Source organism: Myxocyprinus asiaticus, chromosome 30 (genome assembly GCF_019703515.2).
Source record: "Myxocyprinus asiaticus isolate MX2 ecotype Aquarium Trade chromosome 30, UBuf_Myxa_2, whole genome shotgun sequence".
NCBI lineage: Eukaryota > Metazoa > Chordata > Actinopteri > Cypriniformes > Catostomidae > Myxocyprinus > Myxocyprinus asiaticus.
Window position 1 is genome coordinate 23,201,133 of NC_059373.1, and position 19,762 is coordinate 23,220,894.

Genomic DNA, 19,762 nt, shown 5'->3' on the forward strand with positions numbered 1-19,762 from the left:
GAGGTCACTTAGGGCAGGAAAAGACACTGAACCGTCTAATGGCCCATTTCTATTGGCCGGGTATTCATGGGGATGTTCACAGGTGGTGTGCAGCATGCCGTAAATGTCAGGTGGTGAATCCACCGGCCACCCCATGAGCACCATTGCACCCCCTTCCTCCTCGGGCCATTAGAGTGGATGGCACACGGACATCACTTTTAATTGGTTCTGGTGAAATATGAAACGAGATATATGGAAGCAGTGCCTCTGCGCAGCATTTCAGCGTGATGTGTTGCAGAGGCATTCTTCAGAATAATCTCCCGAGTGGGTATTCTGAAAGAAATCCTCACTGATCAGGGCACTACGTTTATGTCATGTACAATACGCGAACTGTACGAATTATTGGGGTTTAAATCGATTCGGACCAGCATTTACCACCCCCAAACAGATGGCTTGGTTGAACGATATAATCAATTGGGACAAGTGGCCCGAGCCCCTATTATTTGCAGTACGAGAGGTCCCACAAGCCTCCATGGGGTTCTCCCTATTCTAATTATTGTATAGATGTCGACCACGCAGTGTGCTCGACGTCCCACAGGAAAATTGGGAGGAGGTTTGGCGCTCCAGTGGCGGTCCGACGACATTGTCCCTTTGGTCCCCCTTGCGCGGAACTTGGATGCATGGCTTGCGCTTTACAATCCGTCATGATGGCTGGTCCGGACCATCTGTCTTGGCTACGCGATTCAGTTCGCCAGGCGTCCGCCCAGGTTCAGCGGTGTCCACTTCACCTTGGTGAAGGACGAAAATGCTGCTACCTTGCGTGGAGATCACTACCCTCCTACAGAAGGGCGTGATAGAACCTGTCCCTCTGGCCGAGATGAAGAAGGGGTTTTACAACCCCTACTGCATCGTACCGAAAAAAGGCGGTGGGTTGCGGCCAATCTTGGACCTGCGAGTACTGAACCAGGCTTCACACAGACTCCCGTTCAAGATGCGGATGCAAAAAATGCATTCTGGCGAGCGTCCGGCATCAAGATTGGTTCACGGCAGGTAGACCTGAAGGACGCATACTTCCACGTCTCAATCCTTCCTCGACACAGACCCTTCCTGCGGTTTGCATTCGAGGGTCAGGCATATCAGTATAAGGTCCTCCCTTTCGGCCTGTCCCTGTCTCCTCGCATCTTCTCGAAGGTCGCAGAGGCAGCCCTTGCCCTGCTAAGGGAGGTGGGCAATCGCACTCTCAACTATCTCGACAACTGGCTAATCTTAGCTCACTCTCGGGACATGTTGTGCACACACAGGGACTTGGTGCTCTCACACCTCAGCCGACTAGGGCTTTGGGTCAACTGGGAAAAGAGCAAGCTCCTCCCGGTTCAGAGCATCTCTTTTCTCGGTTTGGAGTTGGACTCAATCTCTTTGACAGCGCGCCTCACGGACGAGCATGCCCAGTCGGTGTTGGTCTGTTTGAAGGTGTTCAAACAGAAAACAGCGGTTCCACTGAAACTTTTTCAGAGGCTCCTGGGGCATATGGCAACCTCAGCGGTGGCCATCCCGCTCGGGTTGATGCATATGAGACCGCTTCAGCACTGGCTTCAGACTTGAGTCCCGAGATGGTCATGGCGCTGCAGGACACATCGTGTGGTCATCACGCCGGTCTGTCACCGTCTTTTCAGCCCTTGGACCGACCTCTCATTTCTACGGGCAGGTGTTCCCCTAGAACTGGTCTCCAGGCACATCGTGGTCACGACAGACGCCTCCAAAACAGGCTGGGGCGCTGTTTGCAACGGGCACGCAGCTGCTGGCTTGTGGGCGGGCCAGTGACTGCATTGGCACATCAACTGCCTCGAGTTGTTGGCAATTCTGCTCGCCCTGTGGAAGTTTCGGCCATTGATCCAGGGCAAGCACGTGTTAGTTCAGACAGACAACACGGCAACGGTAGCATATATCAACCGCCAAGGAGGTCTGTGCTCTCGTTGTATGTCACAACTTGCCCGCCGTCTCCTCCTCTGGAGTCAGCAGCACTTCAAGTCGCTGCGAGCCACTCACATCCCGGGCAACCTCAACACTACAGTGGACGTGCTGTCATGACAGGTTACCCTCAGGGGAGAGTGGAGACTCCACCCTCAGGTGGTCCAGCTGATTTGGAGCCGATTCGGACAGGTACAGGTGCACCTGTTTGCCTCCCAAGAATCCTCCCCACTCACAACCAGACCTCTGGAATCTCCATGTATGGCCCCTGCGGTGGCAGACACGATCACTCAGGCTAGGGCCCCCTCTACGAGGCACCTGTATGCCTTTAAGTGGCGTCTGTTCTTTAAGTGGTGTTCTTCCCGACTGGAAGACCCCCAGAGATGCACAGTCGGATCAGTGCTTTCCTTCCTGCAGGAGAGATTGGAAGGGAGGCTGTCCTCTTCCACCTTGAAGGTCTATGTTGCTGCCATAATAGCACACCATGACGCAGTCGACGGTAAGTCCTTAGGGAAGCACGACTTGATCATCAGGTTCCTAAGAGGCACCAGGAGGCTGAATTCCCCCCAGACTGCACCTTGTTCCTTCATCGGACCTCTCTGTAGTTCTTCAGGGTCTACAGAGAGCCCCCTTTGAGCCTTTGCAGTCAGCCGAGCTTAAGGCACTCTCCTTGAAGACTGCCCTCCTGACTGCGCTCACTTCCATCAAGAGGGTAGGAGACCTGCAAGTGTTCTCTGTCAGTGAAACGTGCCTGGAGTTCGGTCCGGACTACTCTCACGTGATCCTGAGACCCCAACCGGGCTATGTGCCCAAGGTTCCCATGACCCCTTTTAGGGACCAGATTGTGAACCTGCAAGCACTGCCCCAGGAGGAGGCAGACCCAGCCCTGTCGTTGCTGTGTCCGATGCACACTTTACGCATCTATTTGGATCGCACACAGAGCTTTAGGATCTCTGAGCAGCTCTTTGTCTGCTTTGGTGCACAGTGGAAAGGAAGCGCTGTCTCCAAGCAGAGGATCGCCCACTGGTTCATTGATGCCATAACAATGGCATATCATGCCCAGGACATGCCGCCCCCTGTAGGGCTACGAGTCCATTCTACCAGGGGTGTAGCGGCCTCCTGGGCCCTGGCCAGGGGTGCCTCTCTAACAGACATTTGCAGAGCAGCAGGCTGGGCAACACCCAACACCTTTGCAAGGTTCTACAACCTCCGGGTGGAACCGGTTTCATCCCAGGTAGTGGCATGCAATACAAGTGGATAAGCCTGGGATATCCGGCCAGGTGTATCGCTTGCACATAGCGCCTTCCACCTCCTTTTGAGCTGAAGACGTGCGCCATTAATTTCCAGTAGTGTTCACAAACTTTGTTCCCTGGTCGACTTCCTCTGAGCCCTGTGGCCGTCGAGTTTTCGGAGAGGCTCGCTGCCGGCCCAGTACACGTGCTAACTAAGAGTCCTGTTCTGGGGTAGGTGCTCCGCATGTGGCGGTTCCCTGTAAGACTAACCCCATGCGATATATATCTTCTGCTAATTCGTTTCCCTGTTGGCAAACTGCATCTTCCTTGGGCAGAGCTCCTCTGCCTCAGTCTCCATGTTTGTAGTAACTCCTCCCCCGTTGGGTAGGATCTAACTTGAAGACTTGAAGGTTGGAAAGACCATGTGACGTATTTTTCCACTTAAATATCCCCCTCTCTCTTTGGACGAGGTGTGGTCTCCGCGATGTCTTCCCCTTGGGAGGGACACCCCCCGACTAGCCCTAGCGGCCCAGTTGGATAATCCCTCTTCTTTTTTAGGGAGTGGAAAAAAAGAAGGGGAAAAGAGGCCATGACTGGGTTAGCTTGTGTCTATCTTTTGGGTAGTCGACTTGTCCCCAAAGGGCCGTTCGACACTCATAAGTATGTTGGGGGAGGTTACGTGTCGACCTGGTGTGCTGGCTATGAGGCACACAGTAGTCTGCCCACCACACACCGCCAGTTCACGTAACACAGTTCAGCCAATTGTGACGTTTCGTATAGGGACCCCTAGTGTCACTACATCGACACAACGTCAAGTGAGTGACAGATAGGGAACGTCATGGTTACTTGTGTAACCTCCATTCCCTAATGGAGGGAATGAGACGTTGTGTCCCTCCTGCCACAACGCTGAACTACCCGCTGAAATGGCCGGACCTTATATCAGCTCCTCAGCATAAAACCTGAATGAGTGGTTGCATACCAGCTCCTTTTATACCCGTATGTCCGGGGGAGTGGCATGCAAATACCACTCGCCAATTTTCATTGGCCTTTTATCAAAGACCAGAGGTGTCTCGGGCTCCCAAGTGTGACCCCTAGTATCACTACATCGACACAACGTCTCGTTTCCTCCATCAGGGAACGGAGGTTACACAAGTAATGATGACGTTTTACATAAGAGGGAAACCCCACTATTGAAGAGCAATTTAGCTGCAGGTCGCAATAGAAAGTGAAGGAAACAAATACACCAACAACTCTGGAATGTTTGGTAATAAAGCGAAGCAACAGAGAATAAAAGAGCAAAGTCTTTCTCGTATCCCATGTTTGTTATTTACAGACGTTTTGCGGGAAAACTGTTGACGTGTAGAAAGCCGCTTACTGACTGAGCCCCATGTATATGGGAGTAAAATGTATGCCTCTTACACAGTATAATATTATATTATACTTGCAATAACCTGCTTTCTCGCAATAAGCCACTTTCTGGTGTCCATGTTAACGTAGTCAATGTGTGTGGTCATGTTAATGCCTTAAACAGCTTTCCTTTATAGGGGGAAGGTCAAAAACTGTTTAAGCATAAACCTACCAGCATACCTAGATTTTTGGTCTTTACCCCAATTTTGCTTTGCTTATCTGGTGTGTGCAAGTATTGTGTGCATACTGGTTTATGTTTTTACATCAATAGTAGAGAATAACCTGATGAATTCTCATTTAAACATGGTTTTTTGCGTTGTCTGATTTTTTTAATAAACATATTTTTGGTAGTTATCAGGATATAGGTGTGCATACAACACTCAATGTTTTAATGTTGGGCTCGTCGGAATGCTCAAACAAATATATGTTTTGATAGTGCTACTAAGACACAGCATTTAAACTTTTTGTGAGAATCAACCAGTAAGGAATGGCAACTTAGAGTTGTCTCTGAGATAAAAGAAAATATTTTAACATCTAAACATATAAACATGTCACCTTTAAAGGTGCACTCAGTCATTTTTTTCTTTGTAAAAAAAAAAAAAAAAAAACTTTACTCCTTTTGAAATTATTTGTAATTGTGATACATATGTATAAAATCATGAGCACTCACATGAGATGAAGACTCCAGTCATATCAGTAATCTTATAAATGATGTTTAATTCTACATGAAGATGGTCCCCTCGTAAGGGCTGCCATGTTAGAATCACATGACCAGCCATATACGACCTGTCCTGTTAAGGGATACTTTCCCTTTAATGGCTGACGGTGAATAGTAAATTTTTACAGTGGTATTGGTAACTGAAAACTACTGCATTTGAATGAAGCTACATTCACGCATCATAAAAATAATCCATTCGACTCCAGTGGTTTAATCAATGTCTTCTGAAGTGATCCAATTGGTTTTGAGTGAGAACAGACCAAAATGTGTTTCCTTTTTCTGAGCATGTGTCGAGCACTAGGAAATGTAACCAAGCTTGAAATCATGATCATGCCTAGAGACTGCAATGACAAGATGTATAGCAAAAAAAAAAAAAAAGGAGTTATATTTTGGTTTGTTCTCATCCAAAACTGATTGGATCACTTCAGAAGACTGATATGGATTACTTTTATGATGCTTTTATGTACTATTTGGAACTTAAGAGTTCTGGCCACCATCCACTTGCATTGTATGGACATATAGAGGTGAAATATTCTTCTAAAAATCTTCATTTGTGTTCTGCAGAAGAAGAAAAAAGTCATACACATCTGGGATGGCATGAGGGTGAGTGAATCAAAAGAGATTATTTTCATTTTTGGGTAAACTATCCCTTTAAGCTATTTTCCAAGCAGTTACAGTAAATTTTGTCCAGTTCATATACAGACTTCACACTCACCCATAGAGAGGAGGATGTTGTGATGCAGCAGATATGGCTCTCTAACATACCCACAATTTCCATATAAATTGTTAGCTAGATACTTAATTTCTTTCAATTTGGCATTCGATCGGCAATGCATCATGGATTCAAAAAGGTCAAGTCAGATTACGGTTAGCTGATTAGACAGACAGGAAATCCCCATTAGATCCTAACTCACTTATTACACTCAGCCTTCACATCAGACTTCCAGCTGTGAATCTGGTGGAAATCAAAAATCTGCTGCTTCTCATTACAAAAATGGAAGCAACACCAGAGGGATACAATTCCTATAATGTGAGAACAAATTTTCAAGATTAATATACACTGACAATCAGAATTGTTGCTTTTGATGATCTTAAAACCCTTTCAATCTAAAAGCTTATGCTTAAAGGAATAGTTCACCCAAAAATGAAAATTTGCTGATAATTTGCTCACCCTCAGGCCATCCAAGATGTATCCAAGTTTATTTCTTCATCAAAAGAATTTAAGACTTTTAGGATTTCATTTCAGGCCTCCTCCTCTAAACAATGCAAGTGAATGTACTCCATTTTTTGATGGTCCAAAATGCATATTTAGGGTGCATCAAAATAATCCACACAGCTCCAGTCGACAAATAAAGTTCTTCTGAACCCAAAACGATTGATTATTTTGAGAAACAAAACAATACTTACAGTATATACTTTTTAACTACAAATGTTCGCTTCCGTACATCTCTGTGACATACGCTCATGAGAGGGATGACATAAGCTCGTTGGTAAGGTCATGCGTCACGTGGAGGAGGAGTCAGGAAGCGCGTCATTGTTTACATAGTTTTTTTTTATTATTATTATTTGGAAATTATATTTTTATTTTATTTTAGATTGTTTTGAAATAGTTTTGGACTATTTTGATTTGTGAACGGTGCTTGGTCTGTGCTCTGTGCAAGTTTCTCTTGTAAACAATGACGCACCTCCTGTCTCCTCCTCCACGTGACGCGTGACCTTACCAACGAGCTTACGTCATCCCTCTCATGAGCGCACGTCACGGAGATGTACGGAAGTGAACATTTGTAGTTAAAAAGTATAAAAGTATTGTTTTGTTTCTCAAAATAATCAACTATTTGCGTTCAGAAGAACTTTATTTGTTGACTGGAGTCGATTATTTAGATGCACGCTTAATATGCATTTAGGAGTACATTCACTTGCATTGTTTAGAAGAGGAGGCCTGAAATTAAATCCTAAAAGTCTTAAATTCTGTTTTGATGAAGAAAAAATCTCCTGAGGCCTGAATTTGATGAGCAAATTTTCATTTTTGGGTGAACTATTCCTTTAAAGTCTTTTAATTTAGAGACATGTAAATTGTACCTACTTAAGTTTAACAAAACTGAAATTTCCATATTGAATATAGAAGAAAAATCTGCCCACAAGTGGCCAGCATTCATGGGGACTCCTTCAATACTCTTTGAAAAGTATCCCAGATGGTTACCTCATGAAGTTGGTTAAAAAAAAATAAAAAGCTGTAACAGCTGTAATCTACAGGTGACTACTTTGAAGAATCTAAATTATTGGATAGTTTTTATTTGTTTAACACTGTTTGGTCACTACATAATTCCCACATTTTCAATTATGTATTTCATAGTAGTAATGACTTCTCTTTTAGGCTATTATTCTAAAATGTGGAAAAGAGTAAAAGTAGTAAATGTAAAGAGTGGGTGGTGTCTTTTGACTGGTAGTGTAAAGCTGTTCCTGGTTAATGAGAAATAGATGTATTGATTCATAGCACTGTTGCTAATAAAATGTTAATTCATCCATAAGGATATTTTTTGTCTGCCACTATAATTAAATCCTGACTAAACCTTGGGGTTACCTGTCGGGTGTTATTTAGCTTCTGCTAAAGTGCCAGCTCTTTACCGGCCATGCCAAATGCAGCAGGGGATTCATTGTGGATGGGACAACAATCAGCCACGCTAATGCATTTATCAGAGAGCACCATGGAAATTTAGAGCACCGCTAAAGAAGCATCTACAATGAAACACAGTCTTTTTGTTCTTGTTTATTCTCCATCTTTCACTCTCACCTCCACCAAGTCCTCTCCCATTAGTGCTGTATCGTGGATTAAGATCTGGAGCTCAGCTGCCAACAGCTCAACCTGTCTGCTATTTATATCTCGTTCTGAAAAGTCGCTATGCGATAAAGTATGGCTCTGCTCAGCTCAGCTGCTCGGAGACAAGCTTGGCATGCAAGTGTGTGTCCAAGATATCAAAGAGAGAAAAGGAGAGAAAATCAGAGAGGAAAGAACACGTTTTATAGCGTGAATTTTCACCGTAAACTTCCACAATCCCACATCAGCCTCAAGATGAAGTAATTTTTAATAGTGTCTGTTAGTAATTGGGGTTAAGGGGGAGGGGGATAAAGAAACCAATCAGATCATTTTAACTGTTATTTGTGGAAATGTCAATTTGGAGGTGGCATTGAACAGAAAGTGTATGACATAGGTGTTGATTTAAAGCGGTTTAGTGCAATCCCTTTGCATGTTTCAGCAAAGCTAAGCAGCCTAGTGCAGGAACATGAGATGTAGTGAGGTAGAAAGGGATCAAGCACACATTGTGCTAGTACACTAATGTGTTTAGTAGCACCATAATTTACTAGCTTATCTGAATGCAGTCTGGAATCAAAGGGCAGTTCTTGAGTTAATTTCTGAAATCATCATCTGTTTCCTAGGTATAACAGACTATCATAATAAATCTAATTTCTGAAGAATAAAAATTTCTCAAAAGCAGATGCTGCTTTCTCAGCAACCTCTGTCAGAAAGCTGACTGGGTAAAGCCTTTAGAAGTGCAAAAAAGGGTTTGTGCCACACACCCAGGTAATTATAGTACAAGGCTCCCCCACACACGGGCGACAATCCATTCTTTGCAAACTAATGAAGTGTGCGAGTGCCAGCCTGCATGTGTGCGCAAAAGAAAAGGGAAAGAGAGAAGGGGGCAAGTGTAACAAATCACACTGTCAGTCTGTCTTTTGGCTTCTTTTTGTCTGTTTTGGTGAGCACTCATCAGGATTCCTCCCTCACTCTTCAGGACAAAAAGGGAAGAAAAGAATAAGTTAGCAAGCAGATGCTAACGTAAGTGAAACAGATGACAGCAGGAGTAGGTGACCTAGCAAAAACAAGGAGGGTTGAGAATCTTGTGTGTATCAAGGTTCTCAACCCTCCTTGTTATTGCTAGGTCACCTCCTTCTGCTCATCTGTTTCATTGACCCTTCGTTTAGCCCTGCCTTAAAACCGTTACTGACCAATTCTAACTTAACAACTGTTGAACAGACAATAAGAAGTCTACGGAAGTTCTGTTTGGATGGTCTTGAATGGAATTTTACCAAAATTATCAAAGGCAATAGTAGCTTAAAGGCCAGTGTATCCTTCATTTTTGTGCGTTCTTGATCAGCTCACGCTCGGTCGATCGCATTGCATTTCAAAATATACTCTTCTGACCGTGAGCGAATACAAACACGTTTGACACATGCCCACTACAGCTGCTTTGTAATACTTTTAGTGCAGTTAATGGCAGGCACATGCACATAAAAAGACAATTTGCACACTGTCAAACTTCATTTGAGCCTACATAAGAAAAATATACATTTATTTTTTACCACTTAACCACTACTTTACTGATAATTATACAGAAAATAGCACCATTCATGTAAATCTCCACCTCATTCCTATGAAACATTCTGTAAAGCTTGTCTGAAGGTGCTGTCAAATTAACCTTTGTCATCTCAATGGGAATCTGCGCAATCAGGAATTTCACCTGACAGCAGATTGGTGGCGAAGAATTTCCCTATGTGAATTTTGCGGATGGATTTACAGGTTTAAGTTTGGTGAACTTTGACTCACCAAATCATTTTAGCAGTAAGTTTCTTTATAACTCGAGTTTTAAGTATGTAGTATAAAGAGTATAAACATGAGTATAAAGTGCAGCTTAAAAAAAAAAAAAAAAAAAAAAACAATAAAAAAAAAAAAAGAGACTGCTTGGCTAGTATTTGTTTGTGGATATGACATGAGCTTAAAATCTGTCAATGCCTTCTTCGCCTATATAATTTCTCAAAGGTAAACAGTACCAAGCTTTGAGCAAGCAACAGTAACCGAGTGGGGTGGAGCTTAGTGAATGGTCAATTAAAGAAGAGATATAAATGAAATAGAGGACACAAAATCCAAAGAACATGAGAATAAATTAGGCTCTTGTGTGATGCGAACCGTTCTGAGCGAGCAGCACTTGTCATCTAGGTTGTTGTGAGCAGCTGGACTGTACTCAAGTAAAGTACCACACAAGCAGCAGCAATTTGGCACTTGATGAATCAGAGAGACAACTCAATTTCATCCTTCCTCATAATGGTTTTGTCAAACTCTTGCTCCACTGTAAAATTCAGGCTGATGACTGGCCATAATTACAGCTTGATCACCTCAGGAATGTTTGTGCACTTCCATATGTTTCCCTCTACCATATTTCTCCATGATTACAGAGAAAGCTGGGATGCACATGGCCACATCTTCTGTAACTTGCAGGGGCCTGAAGAGAATCTTGTTGTGCAGTCCTCAGGTGGTACTGAAGACAGTGGAACTGAAATCTGACTGAGTGCAAATGTTTGAATTAACTGCTTGACACTTGGCCTCATACTACTGATGCACTCCCCCATCTTCTCCTGCACTGACATAACCGCAGTGTCAAAGGTTGACCTAAAAGAAGGGGAACAGTAAAGGTGCTGAAGGAAGGAGACAAAAGAATGGAACTAATATCAAAGTGTACTTTTTGAAGGCTGGACGTTAATAGATCAGTAGTGGCAGGTTCACACATTCAGAGGGAATAAAGGGTGTCTCATCTGCTGGACTGGATGGGTGGGGTGAATGGGGGAAGGGTCTTGCCGGACTCAATAGCTACATTCACACCACTGCTAGGAACAATGCTGACCAGAAAGTTCAGCCCTGTCTATTAAGATCAGTGTGTGTGTGTTATTTTAGGCAGCTGAAGGGCAGGGAATGGCCCACATAGGGGCCTTGGAGGGTGACGGTCATTCAGAGGTAAACCCTTGGAAGAGACAGCAACACAGAAAAACAGGAACTGTACAGAACAGCCTCGAAACTCAAGAGTGTTTGCAATAAACTCCACAAAATGAAGTCATGATCCTGAGATGCCCTTCACAAATGCAATGGTGTAAGGAAGGGGGGCTGTTTATCGTGTAAGGACAGGAAATACAATGTAATAAACTGGGCCAAACACTTCCCTAGAGCCTAACAGCCCTGAAAACAGGGACATATGAACACAAACTGCACTGTCAAATTCTTTGAGGATTGGAGTAAATTATATATCAGCGGTCACCAATTAGTGGACCGTGGTCCGGGTCCAGACCCCGGATTGGTTCCATCTGGACCATGAGACATCATGACAATGGTTGCCCCATCTCGCCTTTTCTACGATTTGTAGGTTAGCAGTGTGACAAAACAACGGAGCGGTGTACACTGCAAGCGTTACGGGGCATAGATAGCACTGATCTTTCAGGGATCTATTTCTATAGGAATATTTCTCTCTAGCACCAAGCACAATTCCTTTATACCCTTTCGCGCTGTGCACGCGTTGCCTCTCTCCCCTGACCCACGACATAAGGTGCCACATAGTAGAGATGCAAACATGTTTTTTTAATGATAGTAGGCCGTAGCAGAGAAATACAGTGAGCAGCATTATAGAACAATTTAGGCTCCTCCCACCTTCTCCGATCAGGACCATCCAAAGGAAACCACAGGAAATTTTATTTCTCCAATCAACTCTCTGCTGACTGTCACTGTACTGCACAAGCTAGGGCTATTTGTCAAAGCCACAAAATTTATTGTGCTTTTATCAAAAACTGATTTGGCCCCAAATGAGCCCTACAGGCAGACTGCTGCTCTTGTACTAGTTCTTTTTTTCTTTCCTCCTTGTCCTTACAGCTTAAAACACTACTGAGCATGTCATAGGAACACCCATGAAAGCAAAGTGCAGTTTGTGAAAAAATTTTTTTGGACCTTCAAGAGATGGATTTGTGCGTTTCCAAGAAAGCTTGAAATTTGTTTAGCTATGTTTACATGAGTTTTGAGGTAAAGCATTTTAGGACTTAGTTTCTGTGTATTTATGGGAAAAGCAAAAGCAAGGCTTCACTGTATGTAGGTTAAATTTCTTCAGCCAATCTGCTCGTCCTCTCTCACACCATGTTTAATCTCCTGCACTCAGCAACAGTACAGGTGGGCAGGATGCTGCACCAGAGTACCATGACATTCGCAGCACAACTACAGCTAGGATGCACTACACAATTAAAGCAATGTATGCTGTGCAATAAGTCATAGACTTAAAGGAATCATTCATCCATATTTTTAAATTCTGTTATTATTTCCTCAGCCCCAATTTGTTCCAGACCTGTTTGACTTTGTTCCTTGTAATGCAAAATATGATCAGTACCCATTTACATTCATTGCATCTTTTTCCATGCAATGAAAGTTAATGGTGACTGAGGTTGTTACTCTGCCTAGAATTTCCTTTGGTGTCCCACAAAAGAAAGAAAGTCATCCTTTTGGAGCAACATGAAGATAAGAAAATAATGAAAGAATTTTCATTTTGGGGTGTACTTTCTCTTTAAAAAACACCATAAGGAAAGGAACAGGCACTATGCCAGGCAGAATGACATTAAAATTTAGTTTCCCCTCTATCCTCTCTCTTCAACCCTCACATAATTTCAGTTGTCAAATAAACAGCAGATGTTTTATAGTGTGCTCTTAAAATAACCTATAACCATGTCTGGAATCCCACGGATCCACTGAATGCCTTGTTTAACAGATTTGCCGTGTATCCCTTGCATTTATCATGCCCCTTCTGAAGAAGACCAGAGAGTTCAGAGTTCTCCATAGATCCTGCAGGATCTCAATCCTGTCCTGGCCCCATTGCACCCACTTCATTGAACCAGAGCTTCTCCATCCATTCCCGCCTGAGACCCTGGTCAAATTACCCATTAATACGTAGCCGGTCCAGAGGAACTATTTCAGTATCCCAGTCCACCATACACCTCCCAACCCCAGCATACATCCAAATCAAACTCTTTCCAACACTTCAGCCCACACCATCTCCCACTTCCACTGCTGGTGGTGTCCCATGCATGGCAAATTTACACCCCTGATATGTGTAGAGACACCACCCAAAAAACAGCCAAGATCTCTCCAACACTTGGAAAAGACACTTGCTTTGCAGTCCATTAAATATGTCCATGCTTACCGAAACTGGAGCATGACACTGCAGGTATTTCCAAACATTTCCAGTATTCACTGCAACAAAGCCTTTTATTCCTGTTTATAAGCAACATATTATTCATTTCACAGATGTTTTCACCATGCTGCTTTTGGCAGGCTCTTTCATAATTAATATAGGGATATTCACAGAATTTCCATTTTTAGTAATATTTATTTGAACGACTACAATATCGATTCCTAAAACTCCAAGTTGTTTTTTATCTGTTAAACAAATAGCAGTTGAACTGCTTAGTTTGTGCCCTGTTATTTTTTATTTATTTTTATTCATATGTTCACGATGTACCAAGTTAAAAGGTTCCCTGTATGATTTACATCATTAGCTGAAAGATCATTTATTTTATATGTAAGCAGAATGGACATTCTAACTCAAATTTACCCAACTGAATCAAATCAAATCATACTGGTATAGTATTAAAAGCTTGTGAATTGAAATGCAATCAAATGAGGAAATCTGTATCAATACCCAGCCCTATTCACATGCTTAATTAAAATCAGAATGATTCAAGTTCACGTTTACTTTAAAGAAGTAACCATCTTATTTTCCAGGATCTACTATCGTAGCTAAACATCTTGTAAAAGTGATGTGGAGGGTTACAAATGAGCGAAGCATATTCAAACACCATCCTACACATGTTCTGAAAAATATCAAGCACTCTTCATCAGCCAGCAAATGCTTAAACATTCTCAAAGCTCTGAAAATAACTGGCAGAACTTACAGACAAAATGTTGTTGCAGAGATACACTTGCACACATAAATATACTGTATAGTCACCTGTCAACATGGTGGACATTCATTTGGACAATCTAAGTTTGACTTTATAATGAAGTCAGCTTTAATTTCTCATCACTTGAATCAAACATGAACCTGTCACTGTCAGCACATTAAAACACACTCAGTAAGGAGAATCACTTACAGCCAATTTCAGTATACACTTCTGCTTAGATTAAACAGCCATACCTGTTTGCCAGATGTAGGTGGGTTTGGTGTTGGTGACTGTTTGCGTCTGGACATCCCAAAGCCCAAAAAAGAGCAGAGTGACTCTGAAGAGGGAGGCAAGAGCCCCGGATGAAGTGCCCTCTCTCCTTGCTGCCCTGCTGGCCAGCACCATGGCTTCAGCACCGCCAGATAGATCCACCAGCTAAAGTCTGGCCAAACAGACTGCACGATATATACACACACACACACACACACACACACACACACACACTAAGCTGGAGACGTATGCAGGAGAAGATGAGGCACTGGGAAAAGTGTGCCTGCTATTGTCCCTCTCACTCTTCAGCACGAGCTTCCTCCAGGAAAGGGTAATCCACTTGTCTCTCTGCTTTCTCTCCTTCACTCCACTATTTTCCTCCTTTTCTTTCTCTGTTCCTTTCTTCCTCACTCTGTTCTCTGGGTCAGTGGAGAAGAATGAGGTCTGAGCGGAGAAGAAAAAAAAAAGCCAGAGGAACAATAGATCCCTCAGCTCAGTACACTGGCTTGTGCGGCTACTGCGTCCTGCCTCAGCCTGGCTGATACAGCACCTCCCATTCTCCCCCCTCCTCTCTCTATATCTCTCACTTGCTCTCACTCAGCCTTGCTCTTCTTTACTGATCCAGCATCCACCTGCAATCACTCTCTGTTATCACTTTGCACCGCTATCAAGGGCTGCACTTTTCTTCACACAATAGGGGAATTGGGGTAAGTAACGAGGCCATGGCAAGAAGTGTGCACATTTTGAATTGGTTGAGAGATGCAGAGACACTGGAGTCGCTTGCACCAGCTGGGACCAAATGCTATAAAGAGATGCAGGGGAAAGATATCTCTGTGAGTGTGAAAGAAAAGCACAGGAGAGTTAAAAGGTGAAGGGAGGGGGTCAGAATCCTAACTGATGTGAGGGAGAGAGGACAGCAAAAAAACAACCAAATGTGAGTGGTGAAAACCCTCATGAATATTTAATGTGAGCTTACTCTGACCTTGTATGATTTTCAAACGGTAGATGGGGTGCTGTGTTATGAGATACTGTCTCCACAGTTATTATGGAAACAGCCTGGGGAATCACACCTTTCCACAGATGTAATCTTAGAAGAAAATGTAAATAAAATAAATTAATATATATATATATATCACTGTCAATGAAGGATCAGGATAAAGAGACAAGACCAATTTTAAAAGATAATGAAAACCTATATGCTTAGATACAGTGGGGCTCAAGTACACTTGTGAAAATGCTTTTATTTTGCTTTTTTATTTCTATAATTACAAATTATATTATCTGCATAACATTTTGAGTAAAAAGTTGAATAAAAAAATATAAACATGAATTTCTGAATTTCATAGTTTTTTGGTATGTCCCACCTTTGCTTTAATGACAGTATGTCCTCAGCCGGCATAGAGTCCACAAGTTTGCGCAAAACCAGATGACCTATGCTCTCCCAGCATGAGATATGAGAATCTTTGTGAGGCAAGGAAATCTGACCTTTTGTGCAAGGAGTTTAAATGTCACAGTCACAAATTTGCTTATTTTGATTAGTGACAAAAATAGTGCTTAATTTAAAATAAACTCAGCAAAAAAATAAATGTCCTCTCACTTTCAACTGCTTTTATTTTCAGCAAACTTAATGTGTAAATATTTGTATGAACATAAAAAGATTCAACTACTAAGACATAAACTGAACAGACATGTGACTAACAGACATGAAATAATGTGTCCCTGAACAAAGGGGGGGTGTCAAAATCAAAAGTAATAGTCAGTGTATGGTGTGGCCACCTTCTGCACTAAGTACAGCAGTGCATCTCCTCCTCATGGACTGCACCAGATTTGCCAGTTCTTGCTGTGAGATGTTACCCCACTCTTCCACCAAGGCACTTGCAAGTTCCCAGACTTTTCTGGGGGAAATGGCCCTAGCCCTCACCCTCCAATCCGACAGGTGCCAGACGTGCTCAATAGGATTGAGATCCGGGCTCTTCGCTGGCCATGGCAGAACACTGACATTCCTGTCTTGCAGGAAATCACACACAGTACGAGCAGTATTGCTGGTGGCATTGTCATGCTGGAGGGTCATGTCAGGATGAGTCTGTAGGAAGGGTACAACATGAGGGAGGAGGATGTCTTCCCTGTAACACACAGCGTCGAGATTGCCTGCAATGACAACAAGCTCAGTCTGATGATGCTGTGACACACCGTCCCAGACCATGACGGACCCTCCACCTCCTAATCGATCCCACTCCAGAGTACAGGCCTCAGTGTAACACTCATTCCTTCGACGATAAACGTAAGTCCGACCATCACCCCTGGTGAGACAAAACAACGACTCGTCAATGAAGAGCTCTTTTTGCAAGTCCTGTCAGGCAGGTGCTCATAGGCGACATTGTTAGTGATGTCTGGTAAGGACCTGCCTTACAACAGGCCTACAAGCCCTAAGTCCAGCCTCTCTCAGCCTATTGCGGACAGTCTGAGCACTGATGGAGGGATTGTGCATTCCTGGTGTAAATCGGGCAATTGTTGTTTCCATCCTGTACCTGTCCCACAGGTGTGATATTCGGATATACCGATCCTGTGCAGGTGTTGTTACACGTGGTCTGCCACTGCGAGGATGATCAGCTGTCCTTCCTGTCTCCCTGTAGCGCTGTCTTAGGCATCTCACAATATGGACATTGCAATTTATTGCCCTGGCCACATCTGCAGTCCACATGCACGTTCACGCAGATGAGCAGGGACCCTGAGCATCTTTCTTTTGGTGTATTTCAGGGTCAGTAGAAAGGTCTCTTTAGTGTCCTAAGTTTTTATAACTGTGACCTTAATTGCCTACCGTCTGTGAGCTGTTAGTGTCTTAATGACCGTTCCACAGGTGCATGTTCATTAATTGTTTATGGTTCATTGAACAAGCATGGAAAGCATTTTTTAAACCCTTTACAATAAAGATCTGTAAAGTTATTTGGATTTTGACAAAATTATTTTTTGTTTATTTTGTATAAATCTTTACATTGTAACTTTTGTTCCCCAAAATTCTGAACCTTTATGTATATTTACAAGATCAAATTTAATTCTGAAACACAGATTTTCAATGTGGACCCCATGGTATATTTATAAGATTATACTATAAGATAATTATAATTATCTATAAGTATTAAAATAAATATAAGTATGCTTTATGAATTAGACATTAATTTTATATATATATATATATATATATTCACCGAGTTCAGGCCAAAATAATGTCTGTTGGGGTCATTTCACAGTGATTAGGATAATGAAGGACAACGCTCACCCCCTGCTAACCACTAACACAGAAAGCTAAACATGGAACAAATTAGCAAAGCTGTAGCATTAACAGACAGCAAACACTCTGGCCCCTGCCCAAAACAGACATACACACATGCCTACATATCTATCCATATAACCTGGCTTGGGGCCAAAATGGAGCACCATCTCAAAGAAGTGGGCTTGAACTTCATACACTATCGCAATGCCTCAAAAGAGATATGAGGGAATAGATGACTAAGTGTTGGATACCTTGCCCTTTATGCACTATATCCAATACAGTAAATAACAATCCATATTGGCTTTTGTGGTCAATGCGTAATTGTTAAAATATTCACTGTTTTAAAAGTATAGCCACAAGATGTTGTCACGGCTAAGAGAGCAAGGTAGGACCCAAACACAGGGAGGCAAGAATATGGGCTTTATTTACAATAACAAAAAGTATAAACCAAAACATCCATGAGGGGCAAAAACAGAAACAGAATGATAAACTTGAAAAACTCAAATAAACCAGGAACCGACCAAAGTTAATAACAGTGTAATGATGAGTCATCAGAGTTGAGATCCATGTGCAGCTTTAATAATGATAAATGTCATAATACAGACAGGCAGGTCAATCATCAGCAACAGTAATAACAAAGGCAACCCAGAGTGGTAGAAAATAAACAGGCAAGAGGTCAGGGCAGGCAGCAGACAATCACAGGTTATTTCCAGGTATACAAGGCAGTAGTAGTAGGCAGGCAGGCAGCAATGTGTCAAAACAGGGTAAACAGTCCAGGATCATACACAGATAATGCAAAACCTCAGAGAACGCTTAGAAATGTCAGCCAGGGCTAAACAAGACTTTTCAATGATAGAGTGAAAGTGAGACTTAAATAGCTGAGTAAATGAGAAACAGCTGAGCAGGTAATCAGTGACAGGTACGGGGATTATGGGAAATGGAGTCCAGAGAGTAAAAGTCAATCCCCAGGTGATGGAGCCCTCTGGTGGTGAGCGGGAGGAACAACAAAGGTGGGATTCGTGACAAACAGGACCAGGAACCAACCGACTGGAGACAAACATTTAACAGAGCATCAGATTTCTGCCTTTAAACCCTCCAAAATTGGTCCCATTCACTTCCATTGTAAGTGACTCACTGTAACCTCGATTTTGCTTTTTTATATAGAAAAGGAGTGACTAGTCAAATATTTTTATTATTATTATTTTTATTATTATTATTATTTTACATTTTTATATTATTATTATTATTAATGTTTATTTATTTTTATTATTATTATTATTATTATTTTTGTGGTTATCAATAATGCTACAAATGCTGTCGATTTAACTTAAATTTTAGTGAACCAGGAATATATCTTTAAGCATGTACTGTAAGTGTCTGTCAGTTAACGGTCATAGAATGTAAAATCTGCAACTGAGAAAATGTAAAATAAGGTAACACTTTATTTTGATGGTCCCCCTACAGATATTCAACTGACTATAAGTGACTTATCAACTGACTTGCTATAGCTAGTAAACAATGTTTCAACAAACATTCAGTAGACTTTCATTAGCCTGTATATAGATATTAGTAATGACCTACTTATATTTTTTTGCTTACCTGCTCATTTTCTTATTTCACCTTATTTCAAAGGTTTTTTTTTTTTTTTTTTTTGTGGAAATGCTCTACTGACTGTTTTTGCATATGAATTTCCTATCAGTACAGAGTCAGTTTACTTTAAGCTAGTATCAACTATTCACCTATAGTTACGTAGGGACCATCAAAATAAAGTGAACATCTAAGGAATATGGTTAGCTGACTGCTACATGTCTCGTTTTTTGAAACAGACTATCAACAGCTGGTAAATTCCAGTACAGATAATAACACACAGGAATTGCAGCACCACATTGCAACCAGAACATAGACTGTATGTAAAAGACATATAAATGTACAGAAATAATAGTTTTGTCCAACAATTTTAATGAACTGATGTTCTCAACAATAATGTAAGTAGATCATTAATAAAGATCTATATACAAGCTACTGAAAATCTACTGAATGTTTGTTGAAACACTGTTTACTAGCTATAGCAAGTCAGTTGATAAGTCACTTATAGTCAGTTGAGTATCTGTAGGAGGACCATCAAACTAAATTGTTACCTAAAATAAATAAATGAACAAGTAAATAAATAAAAGAACT

General features: G+C 42.1%; 2 protein-coding genes across 2 annotated transcripts in view; one reads left to right on the forward strand and one right to left on the reverse strand.

The window, feature by feature from the left end:
- Positions 1-14,750, reverse strand: part of LOC127420834 (thrombospondin type-1 domain-containing protein 7A-like) — a 228,482-nt gene extending 213,732 nt beyond the window's left edge. The window contains exon 1 of the mRNA XM_051663396.1: positions 14,298-14,750. Coding sequence (XP_051519356.1) covers positions 14,298-14,448 — 151 coding nt within the window. The 5' untranslated portion in view covers positions 14,449-14,750. The remainder of the gene's footprint in view (positions 1-14,297) is intronic.
- LOC127421662 (uncharacterized) overlaps positions 1-19,762 on the forward strand; it is a 726,036-nt gene that overhangs the window by 104,749 nt on the left and 601,525 nt on the right. The window lies entirely within an intron of this gene.